The sequence below is a fragment of the Pseudophryne corroboree genome, chromosome 10, assembly GCF_028390025.1.
Source record: "Pseudophryne corroboree isolate aPseCor3 chromosome 10, aPseCor3.hap2, whole genome shotgun sequence".
Classification (NCBI taxonomy): Eukaryota; Metazoa; Chordata; class Amphibia; order Anura; family Myobatrachidae; genus Pseudophryne; species Pseudophryne corroboree.
This window is the reverse complement of record NC_086453.1, coordinates 51,740,602-51,758,684: the sequence shown is the minus strand read 5'-3', so window position 1 is coordinate 51,758,684 and position 18,083 is coordinate 51,740,602. Positions and strand designations below refer to the sequence as shown.

Below are 18,083 nucleotides of genomic sequence, written 5' to 3'. Positions count from 1 at the left end.
GATTCTGGACACAGAAGTTCAGAGAGTATTTCTTCCGCTGGAAAAGGCTCTGGAAATCCAGAAAATGGTAAAACAGATCTTGAAACCATCAAGTGTGTCGATCCAGCAGTGCATTCGGTTGTTGGGGAAGATGGTGGCGGCCTACGAGACCATACAGTTTGGCAGGTTCCATGCCAGAGTATTCCAGTGGGACCTGTTGGACCAGTGGTCGGGGTCACACCTACACATGCACAGAAAGATAATCCTGTCGTCAAAAACCAGGATTTCGCTCCTGTGGTGGTTGCACAGCTCTCACCTGCTAGAGGGACGCAGGTTCGGCATTCAGGACTGGGTCCTAGTAACCACGGATGCAAGTCTCCGAGGCTGGGGAGCAGTCTCTCAGGGAGAAAACTTCCAGGGACGTTGGTCACATCAGGAAGCCTGTCTTCACATAAACGTGCTGGAGCTAAGAGCCATTTACAACTGCCTTCAACAAGCGGTACATCTTCTTCAAGACCGTCCCGTGCAGATCCAGGCGGACAATGTAACAGCTGTCGCATACATAAACAGGCAGGACGAAACGAAAAGCAGAGCGGCAATGGCAGAGGCGACAAAAATCCTCCGCTGGGCAGAAAAACATCTACAAGCTCTGTCGGCAATATTCATTCTGGGAGTAGACAACTGGGAAGCAGACTTCCTCAGCAGACACGATCTCCATCCAGGAGAGTGGGGCCTCCACCAAGAAGTCTTCGCAGAGGTGACAAGTCTTTGGGGAGTTCCTCAAATAGACATGATGGCGTCTCGTCTCAACAAGAAGATTCAGAGATACTGTTCCAGGTCAAGAGACCCTCAAGCAGTAGCAGTGGATGCACTGGTGACCCAGTGGGTGTTTCCGTCAGTGTATGTTTTCCCTCCATTTCCGCTGATCCCAAAAGTACTCAGGATCATAAGAAAGACAAGGGTTCGAGCAATCTTCATTGCCCCAGACTGGCCAAGAAGGGCTTGGTACCCAGATCTTCAGCAGTTACTCATAGGAGATCCTCGGCCTCTTCCTCCTCGGGATGACCTGCTGCAGCAGGGGCCGTGTGTGTACCAAGACTTTCCGCGGCTACTTTTGACGGCATGGCTGTCAAGCGCCGTATCCTAGCCAGGAAGGGTATTCCTAAGGAGGTCATCCCCACCCTTATTCAGGCCAGAAAGGGAGTAACGTCAAAACATTACCACCGTATTTGGAGTGTGAATCCAAGAAAGCTCCTAAGGAAGAGTTTCACTTAGGACGTTTTCTCCATTTTTTGCAGGATGGTGTGGAGACGGGCCTACGATTGGGATCAATCAAGGTCCAAATTTCGGCCTTGTCAGTGTTCTTCCAAAAACAATTGGCCTCTCTTCCAGTGGTTCAGACCTTGAAAGGGGTTCTGCACATCCAGCCTCCATTCGTGCCTCCAGTTGCACCATGGGACCTTAACGTGGTATTGCAGTTCCTTCAATCGGATTGGTTTGAGCCTCTACAAAAGATAGAGTTGAAGTTTCTCACTTGGAAAGTGGTGATGCTTTTGGCATTAGCATCCGCAAGGCGGGTATCTGAATTGGGGGCCTTGTCTCACAAGAGCCCTTAACTGATTTTCCATGAAGATAGGGCAGAGTTGCGGGCTCGCCAACATTTTCTTCCAAAGGTGGTTTCTGCTTTTCACATAAACCAACCTATTGTGGTGCCAGTAGTTACTGACACATTCACTGATTCAAAGTCTCTAGATGTGGTTAGAGCTTTGAAAATCTATGTTGCTAGAACAGCTCGTATACGGAAAACAGAGGCTCTGTTTGTCCTGTATGATCACAACAAGATTGGATGTCCTGCTTCCAAGCAGACTATTGCACGTTGGATTAGAATACGATTCAGCAAGCTCATACTACGGCTGGATTGCCGTTACCGACGTCGGTAAAGGCCCACTCCACTAGGAAGGTGGGCTCATCCTGGGCGGCTGCCCGGGGGGTCTCGGCATTACAACTTTGCCGAGCAGCTACTTGGTTAGGGTCAAACACATTTGCTAAGTTCTACAAGTTTGACAAAACTTTAGGTCCTCATAGGCCAAGGTGTCAATCGGTGCTGCAGGGTCATCCGCACTCTCCCGCCCGGACTGGAGCTTTGGTATAGACCCCATGGTCTTGATGTCGTCCCTAGCATCCTCTAGGACGTATGAGAAAATAGGATTTTGATAACCTACTGATAAATCCTTTTCTCCTAGTCCGTAGAGGATGCTGGGCGCCCGTCCCAGTGCGTACTTTACCTGCAGTTTAGTTATTACAGTTACACAAGTTGTGTTATCTTGGTTTCAGCATGTTGCTGCAATTAGTTCATGCCTGTTGGCATGTGTTATGTTGAATGCCATGTGTGCGGCATGGTTGAGGGTGAGAGTTGGTAGATATCTCACCACTAGTTAAGTAATTCCTTTCCTCGAAATGTCAGTCTCCCTGGGCACAGTTCCTACAACTGAGGTCTGGAGGAGGGGCATAGAGGGAGGAGCCAGTTCACACCCAATGAAAAGTCTTTAGAGTGCCCATGTCTCCTGCGGATCCCGTCTATTCCCCATGGTCTTGATGTCGTCCCCAGCATCCTCTACGGACTAGGAGAAAAGGATTTACCGGTAGGTTATCAAAATCCTATTTTTCCTGTATGGCACAGGGGCAGTCCTGTTTCCTGTATGGCAGAGGGGCAGTCCTGTTTCCTGTATGGTAGATGAGGCAGAGGGGCAGTCCTGTTTCCTGTATGGTAGATGAGGCAGAGGGGCAGTCCTGTTTCTTGTATGGCAGAAGGGCGGTCCTGTTTCTTGTATGGCACAGGAGCAGTCCTGTTTCCTGTATGGCAGAGGGGCAGTCCTGTTTCCTGTATGGCAGAGGGGCAGTCCTGTTTCCTGTATGGCAGAGGGGCAGTCCTGTTTCCTGTATGGCAGAGGGGCAGTCCTGTTTCCTGTATGGCAGGGGGGCAGTCCTGTTTCCTGTATGGTTGATGAGGCAGAGGGGCAGTACTGTTTCCTGTATGGTAGATGAGGCAGAGGGGCAGACCTGTATCCTGTATGGTAGATGAGGCAGAGGGGCAATCCTGCGTCCTGTATGGTAGATGAGGCAGAGGGGCAGTCCTGCGTCCTGTATGGTAGATGAGAAAAGAGTGGCTGTCCTGTATGGTAGATGAGGCAAAGGGGCAGACCTGTGTCCTGTATGGTAGATGAGACAGATGGGCAGTCCTGTGTCCTGTATGGTAGATGAGAAAAGAGGGGCAGTCCTTTGTCCTGTATGGTAGATGAGAAAAGAGGGGCAGTCCTGTGTCCTGTATGGTAGATGAGACAGATGGGCAGTCCTGTGTCCTGTATGGTAGATGAGGCAGATGGGCAGTCCTGCGTCCTGTATGGTAAATGAGGCAGAGGGGCAGTCCTGTATGGTAGATGAGGCAGAGGGGTAGACCTGCGTCCTGTATGGTAGATGAGGCAGAGGGGCAGTGCTGTATGGTAGATGAGGTAGAGGGGCAGACCTGTGTCCTGTATGGTAGATGAGGCAGAGGGGGCAGTCCTGTGTCCTGTATGGTAGATGAGGCAGAGGGGGCAGTCCTGTGTCCTGTATGGTAGATGAGGCAGAGGGGCAGTCCTGTGTACTGTATGGTAGATGAGGCAGAGAGGCAGTCCTGTGTCCAGTATGGTAGATGAGGCAGTCCTGTGTCCAGTATGGTAGATGAGAAAAGAGGGGCAGTCCTGTGTCCTGTATGGTAGATGAGGCAGAGGGGCAGTCCTGTTTCCTGTATGGTAGATGATACAGAGGGGCAGTCCTGTGTCCTGTATGGTACATGAGAAAAGAGGGGCAGTACTGTGTCCTGTATGGTAGATGAGGCAGAGGGGCAGTCCTGTGTCCTGTATGGTAGATGAGGCAGAGGGGCAGTCCTGTGTCCTGTATGATAGATGAGAAAAGAGGGGCAGTCCTGTATGGTAGATTAGTGGTTCTCAACCTCGATCCTCAAGTACCCCCAACAGTTCATGTTTTCCAGGTCACCTAACAGTTGAACAGGTGTATTCATTACTCACAGACACATTTTAAAAGACCCACAGTGTGGAGCAAATTATTTCTCTTGCGTCCTAGCGGATTCTGGCTTTCCATTTAGTACCATGGGTATAGACTGGTCCACCAGGAGCCATGGGCACTTTAAGAATTTGATAGTGTGCACTGGCTCCTCCCTCTATGCCCCTCCTACCAGACTCTGTTTAGAAATTGTGCCCGGAGGAGCCGGTCACGCTTATGGAAGCTCTTGAAGAGTTTTCTGCATTTATTTTATGTTTGTTATTTTCAAGCAGGGCTGGTTGGCACCAGCCTGCATGCTTCGTGGGACTTAGGAAGGGAACGGCCTAACCTCTTGAATGGTTAATGGTCCCGTTCCCCGCTGACAGGACACTAAGCTCCTGAGGGAACTATTTGCAAGCCCCACCACTACGAGTGTACATTCCCGCAGCACGCCGCCACTCCTAACAGAACCAGAAGAAAGAAGAGTGGTGAGTACTAAGCCGGCGTCCCAACTAGTGGGTCGTGGCCATTAAGGCGGCTTGTAACCGGGGTGGAATGCGTCTCCAGACACAGTACACAGCTGCGCCTCAGTACACTGTACACAGTACAGCTTCTGAATCCCCTCCCATTTGTCCGCAAAAACGATCTCTGGCCCATATCCTGCAGTCTGACTCTGACGGGTCAGACATGGAGGAGGGTGAGGTGGATTTGGAGGGGGTGGGGGGATGCCACTCTGTCACAGGGAATAGAGGCTCTTATAGAGGATATCAGAGATGTTCTGCATATCCCTTATAACAGAGCTGGCCAAACCAGTCCTCGAGATCTACCAACAGTTCACATTTTCCAGACTACCTAGCTGTTGCACAGGTGTAGTCATTACTAATTAAGATGTGCTGCATTCATTCCTAACTGACAATTCTACAGATCTCCAGGAGGCCTGGAAAACATGAACCGTTGGTAGATCTCGAGGACCGGTTTGGCCAGCCCTGCCTTATAAGGTGTCAGAGGAGTGTGAGGAATCTTATTTTAATGTAAAAAAGAAGTCCTCAGTCACTTTTCCTGCGTCAAAGGAATTGAATACCCTTTTTGAAGAACCATGGGTTAATCCTGATAAAAAATTTCAAATCCCTGAAAGGTTGCTCTCATCTTTTCCTTTTCCTCTGGAGGATAGGAAAAAATGGGAAAATCCACCGATAGTGGACGCATCAGTCTCTAGGCTGTCACGAAAAATTGTGTTGCCTGTCCCTGGTGCAGCCTCCCTAAAAGGTACGGCTGATCGTAAAATTGAGACTACACTCAAATTATTATACACAACTGCTGGGGTGGCCCAAAGACCCACTATTGCATGTTTGTGGATCACAAAAGCCATTGCTAAATGGTCAGGTCACCTAATTGAGGGGTTATATTCCTTGTCTAGGGGGGGATGTTGCTTTACTCTTACAGCATATGCATGACTCTGCGAACTTTATGGTGGAAGCCATAAAGGAGATTGATTTGCTTAATGCACATACCACCATTATGGCTGTGTCAGCAGGCAGGGGCTTGGGCTACACCAGTGGACTAGAGATGTGGACTCCAGGAAAGGCGTGGAAGGCCTACGATTCACAGGAGAGGCCTTGTTTGGAGATGAATTGGACAAATGGATCTCCAGAGCTACTGCGGGTAAGTCTACATATCTTCCTTCCGCAGCTGCCCCTGCCAGGACAGCTTATTCAGCTTCAAATTTACAGTCCTTTCGGATAGCCAAGTTTAAGGGAAAATCCAGAGGTGCTTCTATGGCCTCCAGAGGCGCAAGAGGTAAACCACGCAAACCAGCAACTGCAGGTGCTCAAGAACAGAGATCAGGGTCTGCTTCCTCAAAGCCTTCAGCATGACGGTGGACCGCGAGGCCTGGAGGACTGTCAGGTGGGAGCCCGACTAAAATTCTTCAGTCACATCTGGTCAAGTTTGTGCCGGGATCCCTGGGTAATAGATCTTATTTCCCAGGGCTACAGACTGGAGTTCCAAGAGCTCCCACCTCACAGATTCCTCAAATCAGGTTTACCAGCTTCACAAGAGGCAAGTATAACTTTGCAGCAGGCCATGCAAAAACTGGTACAGACTCAAGTCATTGTTCCAGTTCCACCTCATCTCAAGGGGTACTATTCCAACGTGTTTGTAGTACCGAAACCGGACGGTTCGGTACGACCAATTCTGAACCTCAAGTCCTTGAACCCGTTCTTAAGAGTGTTCAAGTTCATGATGGAATCTCTGAGAGCAGTGATCTCAGGTCTGGAGGAAGGGGAATTCCTAGTGTCTCTGAATATCAAGGATGCGAACCTTCACATTCCGATCTGGCCGCCTCATCAGGCTTATCTACGGTTTGCACTGCAGGACTGTCACTACCAGTTCCAGGCCCTGCCATTTGGTCGGATATTGATGCATCTATGCATTCGCCTTCTGGGGAAAATGGTGGCCTCTTACGAGGCACTTCAGTATGGACAGGTTCACGCAAGACCCTTCCAGCTTGATCTGTTGGACAAATGGTCCGGATCGCATCTTCATATGCAACAGCGGATTCGTCTGTCGCCAAAGGCAGGATCTCCCTTCTGTGGTGGCTACAGACCTCTCACCTCGTCGAGGTTCGGAGGCTCGGAATTCAGGACTGGATCCTGTTAACCACGGACGCAAGCGTCTGAGGTTGGGGAGCAGTCACCCATGGGGTGCAGTTTCAAGGAAGATGGTCAAGTCAGGAAGTCATCCTTCCAATCAACATTCTGGAACTCAGGGCCATATACAACGCCCTTCTGCAGGCCTCATATCTTCTTCAGAATCAGGCCATTCAAGTCCAGTCGGACAACGTGACAGCAGTGACGTACATAAACTGACAGGGCGGAACGAAAAGCAGAGCCGCAATGTCAGAGGTGTCAGGAATTCTCCTCTGGGCAGAGAGAAACACCGTGGGGTTGTCAGCGGTCTTCATTCCGGGAGTAGACAACTGGGAAGCAGACTTCCTCAGCAGACACGACCTGCACCCGGGGGAGTGGGGCCTTCACATTGAAGTGTTCAGGTGCTTGACACGTCGGTGGGGATATCCACAAATCGACATGATGGCCTCTCGTCTCAATAAGAAGCTCAGGCGGTATTGTTCCAGGTCGAGAGACCCACAGGCGGTGGCGGTAGATGCTCGGACCACTCCATGGGTCTATCAGATGGTGTACGTGTTTCCTCCACTCCCCTGATCCCAAGAATTCTCAAAAGAATAAAAATGGAAAAGGTTCAAAGTTTTTGGATGTTGTGAGGGCTTTGAAGGTATGCGTAAAGAGGACAGCTCGTCACAGGAAATCCGACTCGCTGTTTGTTCTGTTTGATTCCAATAAGATTGGGTGTCCATCTTCAAAGCAGACGATTGCACGCTGGATCAGGTTCACTATCCAGCATGCTTATTCCACGGCAGACTTGCCGGTTCCAAAATATGTACAGGCCCACTCTACTAGGTCGGTTGTTTCTTCTTGGACGGCTGTCCGGGGTGTCTCGGTTTACAGCTCTGTCGAGCAGCTACTTGGTCAGGTTCGAACACGTTTGCTAAGTTTTACAAGTTCGATACTTTGGCCTCTGAGGACCTTCAGATTGGTCAATCAGTTCTGCAGGAACCTCAGCACTCTCCCACACGGTTTGGGAGCTTTGGTACACCCCCATGGTACTAAATGGAACCCCAGTATCCTCTAGGACAGTGATGGCTAACCTTGACACTCCAGCTGTTGTTGAACTACACATCCCAGCATACCCTGCATCAGTTTTAGCATGGCCAAATAGCAAAACTGTAGCAGGGCATGCTGGGATGTGTAGTTCAACAACAGCTGGAGTGTCAAGGTTAGCCATCACCGCTCTGGGACGTAAGAGAAAATAGGATTTTAATTACCTACCAGTAAATCCTTTTCTCGTAGTCCGTAGAGGATACTGGGCGCCTGCCTGGTGCTTCGTTCTTCCTGCACTGTTACTTGGTTAAGTATTGTTGGTTCAGCTGTTGCTGTTCCTGTTTAAACTTGGGTTAGCATAGCTTTCCTGTGTGTGTGTGTGTGTGTGTGTGTGTGTGTGTGTGTGTGTGTGTGTGTGTTGGTTCGGAATCTCACCACTATCTTTAGCTATCCTTCTCTCAAAGTATGTCCGTCTCCTCGGGCACAGTTTCCTAGACTAAGTCTGGTAGGAGGGGCATAGAGGGAGGAGCCAGCCCACACTATTAAATTTTTAAAGTGCCCATGGCTCCTAGTGGACCCATCTATACCCATGGTACTAAATGGAACCCCAGTATCCTCTACGGACTACGAGAAAAGGATTTACTGGTAGGTAATTAAAATCCTGTTTTAACTTGCAATCCTGTGAGGAGGCCTGGAAAACATGTACTGTTGTGGGTGCTTCAGGACCGAGGTTGAGAACCACTGTGCTTTATGAAGCAGAGGGGCAGTCCTGTGTCCTGTATGGTAGATGAGGCAGAGGGGCAGTCCTGTGTCCTGTATGGTAGATGAGGCAGAGGGGCAGACCTGTGTCCTGTATGGTAGATGAGGCCTAGGGGCAGACCTGTGTCCTGTATGGTAGATGAGGCAGAGGGTAGATGAGGCAGAGGGGCAGTCTTGCGTCCTGTATGGTAACTATGGTAGATGAGACAGAGGGGCAGTCCTGTATGATAGATGAGGCAGATGGGCAGTCCTGTGTCCTATATGGTAGATGAGACAGAGGGGCAGTCCTGTATGGTAGATGAGGCAGATGGGCAGTCCTGTGTCCTATATGGTAGATGAGGCAGAGGGGCAGACCTGTGTCCTGTACGGTAGATGAGGCAGAGGGGCAGTCCTGTGTCCTGTATGGTACCTTTGTCCTGTATGGTAGATGAGGCAGAGGGTAGATGAGGCAGAGGGGCAGTCCTGTGTCCTGTATGGTACCTTTGTCCTGTATGGTAGATGAGGCAGAGGGTAGATGAGGCAGAGGGGCAGTCCTGTGTCCTGTATGTTACCTGTGTCCTGTATGGTAGATGAGGCAGAGGGGCAGTCCTGTGTCCTGTATGGTAGATGAGACAGAGGGGAAGTCATGTGTCCTGTATGGATATAAAAACTTTGTGCTCCCTGAAATTGCAGGATGTTATGTAAAGCCTGAATTGAAGAAGCCCTGTTTGCATTAGTGTTGGAAGCACCTTCTGCTTTTGGAATTATAGTGAGTCTGTTGTATAACTTGTAATCATACTTGCAATATGCATCACAGTGCCGTTATTTGTGCCATTGTACTGAAGTGGGTGGGGCCACATTGACCCTATTCTACGCAGAACGTGTCATCAAGCCCCCAGCCCGTAAGTCTCACAAATATTTTGGCAGAGTATGTTTTTAATTGCACTTGTAGTACTAAATAATTTGCTTAGAGAGCTAAAGTAAACGTCATGGTGATCCTTGTTTTCTGCATCCCAGAAGCTACGAGTTTTAATGTACCATTATCCTTCTCTTTCACCAGGAGGCAGAGAGTAATCCACAATGCCGCCGACTGCAGTTGAAGGACATTATTCCATTTGAGATGCAGAGACTGACCAAATACCCCCTACTGCTGAAGAACATTGCCAACCTCACCGGTGAGTACACCTCGCCTACATATTCTAGATCAGCTTTGCTAAAACGTTCTGGGTTTGTGCCTGTTTCTAAAAGAGCATATATTCATATTATAGATGTGATTCCAAAGCATTTTAAAAAGCCCATTAAAGCATTAGAGATGATTAAAATCTTTCACTGGTCTTATGTAGTGTTTGGTCGCGACCGTAAAACTACTAATCATTAATGATGGACAAATACAAGAACAGAATGCTGGACGATGCTATACTGAAGCCGTACCATAGGCGTGCTCAGAAGTCGACACGGGGGTGCCGATCCAGGAATTTCCCCCACCGCCGGGTAACGAATTACCTTCTTTACCCATAGTTCTGGGACATAGACAGCTTACCTGGGCCACCCAAATAAGCAGTCTATGTCCTGGACGTGGGGAAGAGGGCAGACCATAATGCGGCGGAGGGGGGGGGGGAGGTCTCAGAGCGGCACCCCCGTGTTGGCTTCTGCGCATGCCTATGACCGCCACTACTTATTGCATCGGGAGTAGCGCTGACCATAGTGCAGGGAGGATCCGCTTAGCACATATAAACATGTTCTGATGTATGTAATATACGTGCTGTCTGGTTCCCCTCACGCAAGAGTGTGACTGACAGATTTGCAGACATGCTGTGTAGAAGTACAGAGTGTGGATAGGTGGATTCATACAAAGGGGAAGATTAAATTACACACAGTAATTTACAGCAGATAATTAACAGAGGTAGCCTTTAACGCAGGAGGCTATTCAGTCAGCCTCCCGTCTTCTACCGAAAGGCTGGTTAACGCCAAATTAACTTTGTGTGTTAATGGGAGTTGGCATTAACGCATGGAATCCGTGAAATGGTTATCAAGGAATTTATTATCCAGTCTCAGGCTGGTAGAAAAAATTCCAGGTAATTTCCAGCGTCTGGGATAATTGCTTAGTCCCCATGGGTTCAAATAGCCACGGTAAATTACTGCGGCTAATTGAATTCCCCCCATAGTGGCAGGGCCAGTGATGTCACAGTAAGATGGCTGCTTTCTTGTCCGTTTGAGATCCCGCCAGGACAGTGCCTAAAGATTTAGTTAGATCTTCAGGTGTCGGGTATAGAGTCGACAATGCTTTTTAATAATGCTGGAAAACTTAATACAGAGCAACTTGGTTCATATCTGATTTATTTGAAGTTATAATTTTCTTTAAAACATTTTCAGAATTAATCAGGCATATAGGTGATACTTGATTCATGGGTGCAGTACCCTCACATTGCCTGTAGGTTATGCTACATGCTGCTTAGTGTATTGAGAATAAATATAAAGGGCATTGGTAGTGCAGAAACTGACTCTTCTTCTCCCAATAAGTTTTTAACAGTGACTTGTTTCTCTGAAACCTGAATTTAAAAGGCAAGTGCTGCATCAAAGGACACTTGTTTCATTGATTGATTTATTAAATGTGGCAAACTGCTCCTGAGGCTGCATTGTTTAAAAGTAGTGTGAGCGAGCCACTTTGCTGCCACTGACCCTCATTACTGGATCTTTCAGAGGAGGAAGAGGAGAAGCAGAAGGTGCAGATGGCAGCCGAGTGTTGCCGACAGATCCTAAACCATGTCAACACTGAAGTGCGAGAGATGGAGAACCAGATGGTAAGCTGCAGCTGTGTTTCCGTACTGTGCTTTTCAGGTTGTTGCACACATTATTGTATCAGGAGAAGAGACTGTTCCTTTATTTTTATTTCTCATAGCATGTAGTCAAGGCTGGAAATTTCTGACCCTGAGTCTAGCGCCAATAAGTGATATATAGTGCTGAATTGTTGGGGGTTTTGAGGGGGGGGATGTTTTTTTGTTTTGTTTTTTCTTCGGGAAGATCGTATAGATAGAATCAGACTCAGTGTTCCAACAGCCATGTACAGATATGTCCACATACACCTATCCTCAAATCGCACCAAATTGCCCCTTCTGGTGTGCCACGGACTTTGCGACTTAGCTGCACCATGCAAAATAATCTGCTACCTTATACCAGTATACAGTTTATTGAACACAAAAAAATACTTGTGCTTAGCACTTGGTAGACTATTAGCGACTTAATACACTATTAGAGAATGAAGGGCCGGATTAGGAGTTGTACAATATTGCACAGCTGCAGGGAAGCAGCTGTGCAATACCGTACAGATGATCTGGTAATGCAGCAAGAAGCGATTGGTGTAAATAGAAGTCTGCTTCCATGGTCCGCGTCTCAAGATGCACCATCAGACCACTCTGTGGGACCAACGTCTTAGACACGCAGCCTAGGTCCGTATTTTTTGCGTCTCCAAACATACCATTCCACACGCCCACAAATTGGTGACATTATGCCTCTGTTTTGAGGAACAGACCTGGTTGTTACCCTGTCCCCGCTTGGGTTTAGGGGGCACTGCCTGTGAGGACGGAAGACCCATTCTACATTGACAGTGTCTCCACCATCGGACCTAAGGGTTAGTGGCCAAGTTTGAATTGGGCTTCAAGACCTAAAATTTAGGAAAAAGTATAAAGTCTGTGTTAACAGGAAAAATACAGAGGTCCTATTCGAGTGACTCGTGTTGCGCATTGTTGTACTTAATCTGTTATGTTATACCACTTCCTTTGCGACAAAGAGTACTAATCCTAATACAGTAATTAGTACACTATTAGCTACTTCCTACACTATCAGTGAATTAATATGCAAAATTCAGGAAAAAGTACTTGAGTACAGGAATTGCAGCCTGTGGCAGAGCATCTAGATCACAACAGGCGTGTTATGCCATATGGTGCAACAATGTATGTGGACAAATCTGCAGCGGTTTCTTCTTAAGTGGGATTATGCTGCTGCATTCAGTCTGATACACGGCTTTCTTCATTTGTGTTCTTTGCAGAAACTCAGCGATTACCAAAGACGTCTTGATATTTCTAACTTGCGGCAGAGCAATGATCCCCTGTTCAGCGAGTTCAAGGTAATAGCTGATGACGTAGAACATACATTATACAGTACAGCTGAGTATTTTAATTTAGCATTTAAATGCTGCCTCATTATACCCTTTGTATTGCAGAAATGAAATTAGGTTTCAGAATGTGTTCATTGATAGGATGATGAAAACGCTTCCACAAAAATTCTGCTCTTACCATAAATTACTTACTAGCTCCATCTTTTCTGTAAACCTAAGTTGCTGGGAAAACTTGTAATTGTCACTTTTGTTGGAGAAAAAGGGTGGGGTGTGTGTGGGGGAGAGGGGGGAGTAAAGATATATAGATCCCACATCTGAACTGGTTGGGCTAGAGATCCACCAGTTTCCACCCCGGGCCTCCTCAGCAGCTGAATGCAGTCATTAGAAATTCCTTTATCATCGTTCGGCTTGTTAACAACTGATGCGGCAAATAGAGGCGGCCACCAAAGAGATTTCTAAATTTGATGTTTCTATATTTGTTCTAGTGGTATTTGTTATTTTTTTATTTTGTCAGTTTAAACTCCTGTATTGGTTTGTTTTCCAGAACATAGATATCACTAGGAAGAAATTAATATACGAGGGAACCCTTACTTGGAGAGTTAGCAAAGACAAGTCTGTTGGTGAGATCTCCGTTTCACCGTTTTATACCAAACTACCTGTGTCCGTTGTATAGTCCAATGTCTTCAGACACTTACTCATATTATTTCCTTTGTCCAGTGTTTGGTGTTAATAACTGTATATGACAATGGTTCACATGAGATGTTTTGGCCAAATGCAAAGCATCCAGTTAGACCTCTTATTTTATCATTTTAGGAAATCAGAAACTACAGTTCCGCCTGTACAGTTCTCACTGTTGAATCCTCTTTGTTCCAAATTATAACCCTCCAAGTGTACTGTTACACCTACATTTAACAACTTCCAATATTCCATCCCTTTCCTCCTTTTTCTCTGACGTCCTAGTGGATGCTGGGAACTCCGTAAGGACCATGGGGAATAGCGGCTCCGCAGGAGACTGGGCACAACTAAAGAAAGCTTTAGGACTACCTGGTGTGCACTGGCTCCTCCCTCTATGCCCCTCCTCCAGACCTCGGTTAGAATTTTGTGCCCGGCTGAGCTGGATGCACACTAGGGGCTCTCCTGAGCTCTTAGAAAAAGAAAGTTTATTTTAGGTTTTTTATTTTCAGTGAGATCTGCTGGCAACAGACTCACTGCTACGAGGGACTAAGGGGAGAGAAGCGAACCTACCTGCTTGCAGCTAGCTTGGGCTTCTAGGCTACTGGACACCATTAGCTCCAGAGGGATCGACCGCAGGTCCAGCCTCGGTCGTCCGGTCCCGGAGCCGCGCCGCCGTCCCCCTTACAGAGCCAGAAGCAAGAAGAGGGTCCTGGAAATCGGCGGCAGAAGACTTCGGTCTTCATCAAGGTAGCGCACAGCACTGCAGCTGTGCGCCATTGCTCCTCATGCACACCTCATTCTCCGGTCACTGAGGGTGCAGGGCGCTGGGGGGGGGGGGGGGCGCCCTGGGCTGCAATATTGAGTACCTTGGCTGGCAAATAACACATAATATAGTCATTGAGACTATATATGTGTAAAATACCCCTGCCAGATATACATAGAAAAAAGCGGGAGAAGTCCACCGAAAAAGGGGCGGGGCTATCTCCCTCAGCACACTGGCGCCATTTTCCCTCACAGCTCCGCTGGAAGGATCGCTCCCAGGCTCTCCCCTGCAGTTTCCAGACTACATAGGGAAAAAAGAGAGGGGGGGCACTAAATTTAGGCGCAATATTGTGTATACAAGCAGCTATTGGGAAAAATCACTCAGTTATAGTGTTAATCCCTGTGTTATATAGCGCTGTTGGTGTGTGCTGGCATACTCTCTCTCTGTCTCCCCAAAGGGCTTTGTGGGGTCCTGTCCTCAGTCAGAGCATTCCCTGTGTGTGTGCGGTGTGTCGGTACGGCTGTGTCGACATGTTTGATGAGGAGGCTTATGTGGAGGCGGAGCAGATGCCGATAAATGTGATGTCACCCCCTGCGGGGTCGACACCTGAGTGGATGGACATGTGGAAGGAATTACGCGACAGTGTCGACTCCTTACATAAAAGGTTTGACGACATAGCAGATGTGGGACAGCCGGCTTCTCCGCCTGTGCCTGCCCAGACGTCTCTAAAGCCATCAGGGGCTCTAAAACGCCCGCTACCTCAGATGGCAGACACAGATGTCGACACGGATACTGACTCCAGTGTCGACGACGATGAGACTAGTGTAAGCCGTTACATGATTACGGCAATGAAAAATGTGTTGCATATTTCTGATATTACCCCAGGTACCACAAAAAAGGGTATTATGTTTGGGGAGAAAAAACTACCAGTGGTTTTTCCCCCATCTGATGAATTAAATGAAGTGTGTGAAGAAGCGTGGGCTTCCCCCGATAAGAAACTGGTAATTTCTAAAAAGTTACTAATGGTGTATCCTTTCCCGCCAGAGGACAGGTCACGTTGGGAGACATCCCCTAGGGTGGATAAAGCGCCCACACGTCTGTCAAAAATGGTGGCACTACCGTCTCCGGACACGGCCGCCTTAAAGGAGCCTGCAGATAGAAAGCAGGAGGCTATCCTGAAGTCTGTATATACACACTCAGGTATTATACTGAGACCGGCTATTGCTTCAGCATGGATGTGCAGTGCTGCAGCTGCGTGGTCAGATTCCCTGTCGGAAAACATTGATACCCTAGACAGGGACACTATATTGCTAACCGTAGAGCATATTAAAGACGCCGTCTTGTACATGAGAGATGCACAGAGGGATATTTGCCGGCTGGCATCTAAAATAAACGCAATGTCCATTTCTGCCAGGAGAGGATTGTGGACTCGGCAGTGGACAGGAGATGCAGATTCTAAAAGGCACATGGAAGTATTGCATTACAAGGGTGAGGAATTGTTTGGGGATGGTCTCTCGGACCTCGTTTCCACAGCGACAGCTGGGAAGTCAGCATTTTTACCGAAGGGACTGAAAGGGCTGTACCTGATAATACGGTGCTTTTCACAGCCAAAGAAAGCACCGTATTATCAGGTACAGTCCTTTCGGCCCCAGAAAGGCAAGCGGGTTAGAGGCGCGTCCTTTCTGCCCAGAGGCAGAGGTAGAGGGAAAAAGCTGCAACATACAGCCAGTTCCCAGGAACAGAAGTCCTCCCCCGCTTCCTCTAAGTCCACCGCATGACGCTGGGGCTCCACAGGCGGAGCCAGGTACGGTGGGGGCCCGTCTCAAGAACTTCAGCGACCAGTGGGCTCGCTCACGGGTGGATCCCTGGATTCTACAAGTGGTATATCAGGGGTACAAGCTGGAATTCGAGACGTCTCCCCCTCGCCGTTTCCTCAAATCTGCCTTGCCGACAGCTCCCCCGGACAGGGAGGCAGTGCTGGAGGCGATTCACAAGCTGTATTCTCAGCAGGTGATAATCAAGGTACCCCTCCTTCAACAAGGACAGGGTTACTATTCCACAATGTTTGTGGTACCGAAACCGGACGGTTCGGTGAGACCCATTTTAAATTTAAAATCCTTGAACACTTATATAAGAAGGTTCAAGTTCAAGATGGAATCGCTCAGGGCGGTGATTGCAAGCCTGGACGAAGGGGATTCCATGGTATCACTGGACATCAAGGATGCTTACCTGCATGTCCCCATTTACCCTCCTCACCAGGAGTACCTCAGATTTGTGGTACAGGACTGTCATTACCAATTCCAGACGTTGCCGTTTGGTCTGTCCACGGCACCGAGGGTATTTACCAAGGTAATGGCCGAAATGATGATACTCCTTCTGAGAAAGGGAGTTTTAATTATCCCGTACTTGGACGATCTCCTTATAAAGGCGAAGTCCAGGGAACAGTTGTTGATCGGTGTAGCACTAGCTCGGGAAGTGCTACAACAGCACGGCTGGATCCTGAATATTCCAAAGTCGCAGCTGGTTCCTACAACGCGTCTACTGTTCCTGGGGATGGTTCTGAACAGAAAAAAGTATTTCTCCCGGAGGAGAAGGCCAAGGAGTTGTCATCTCTAGTCAGAGACCTCCTAAAACCAAAACAGGTGTCGGTGCACCACTGCACGCGAGTCCTGGGAAAGATGGTGGCTTCTTACGAAGCAATTCCATTCGGAAGGTTCCATGCAAGGATCTTTCAGTGGGATCTGTTGGACAAGTGGTCCGGATCGCATCTTCAGATGCATCGGCTGATAACCCTGTCTCCAAGGACCAGGGTGTCGCTGTTTATGTGGCTGCAGAGTGCTCATCTTCTAGAGGGCCGCAGATTCGGCATACAGGACTGGGTCCTGGTGACCACGGATGCCAGCCTTCGAGGTTGGGGGGCAGTCACACAGGGAAGAAACTTCCAAGGACTATGGACAAGTCAGGAGACTTCCCTACACATAAATATTCTGGAACTAAGGGCCATTTACAATGCCCTAAGTCAGGCAAGACCCCTGCTTCAACACCAGCCGGTGCTGATCCAGTCAGACAACATCACGGCGGTCGCCCATGTAAACAGTCAGGGCGGCACAAGAAGCAGGATGGCGATGGCAGAAGCCACAAGGATTCTCCGATGGGTGGAAAATCATGTGTTAGCACTGTCAGCAGTGTTCATTCCCGGAGTGGACAACTGGGAAGCAGACTTTCTCAGCAGACACGACCTCCACTCGGGAGAGTGGGGACTTCATCCAGAAGTCTTCCAAATGGTTGTACGCCGGTGGGAAAGGCCACAGGTGGACATGATGGCGTCCCGCCTCAACAAAAAGCTAAAAAGATATTGCCCCAGGTCAAGGGACCCTCAGGCGATAGCTGTGGACGCTCTGGTAACACCGTGGGTGTACCAGTCGGTGTATGTGTTCCCTCCTCTGCCTCTCATACCCAAGGTACTGAGAATAATAAGAAGGAGAGGAGTAAGAACTATACTCATTGTTCCGGATTGGGCAAGAAGAGCTTGCTACCCAGAACTTCAAGAAATGATCTCAGAGGACCCATGGCCTCTGCCGCTCAGACTGGACCTGCTGCAGCAGGGGCCCTGTCTGTTCCAAGACTTACCGCGGCTGCGTTTGACGGCATGGCGGTTGAACGCCGGATCCTGAAGGAAAAGGGCATTCCGGAGGAAGTTATCCCTACGCTAATTAAAGCTAGGAAAGAAGTGACCGCAAACCATTATCACCGCATATGGCGGAAATATGTTGCGTGGTGTGAGGCCAGGAAGGCCCCAATGGAGGAATTTCAGCTAGGTCGATTTCTGCACTTCCTACAGTCAGGGGTGACTATGGGCCTAAAATTGGGTTCCATTAAGGTCCAGATTTCGGCTCTATCGATTTTCTTCCAAAAAGAACTGGCTTCACTACCTGAAGTTCAGACATTTGTTAAGGGAGTGCTGCATATTCAGCCCCTTTTGTGCCCCCAGTGGCACCTTGGGATCTCAACGTGTTGTTGGATTTCCTAAAGTCGCATTGGTTTGAACCACTTAAAACCGTGGAACTAAAATATCTCACGTGGAAAGTGGTCATGC

At 48.5% G+C, this 18,083-nt stretch overlaps 1 protein-coding gene across 9 annotated transcripts in view; it reads left to right on the top strand.

The window, feature by feature from the left end:
- ARHGEF1 (Rho guanine nucleotide exchange factor 1) overlaps positions 1-18,083 on the top strand; it is a 139,764-nt gene that overhangs the window by 101,663 nt on the left and 20,018 nt on the right. For all 9 annotated transcript variants that reach the window (XM_063942377.1, XM_063942379.1, XM_063942378.1 and 6 more), the window contains 4 exons: positions 9,496-9,610; positions 11,136-11,236; positions 12,481-12,558; positions 13,094-13,169. In XM_063942377.1, the coding sequence (XP_063798447.1) occupies positions 9,496-9,610; positions 11,136-11,236; positions 12,481-12,558; positions 13,094-13,169 (370 nt within the window). The remainder of the gene's footprint in view (positions 1-9,495; positions 9,611-11,135; positions 11,237-12,480; positions 12,559-13,093; positions 13,170-18,083) is intronic.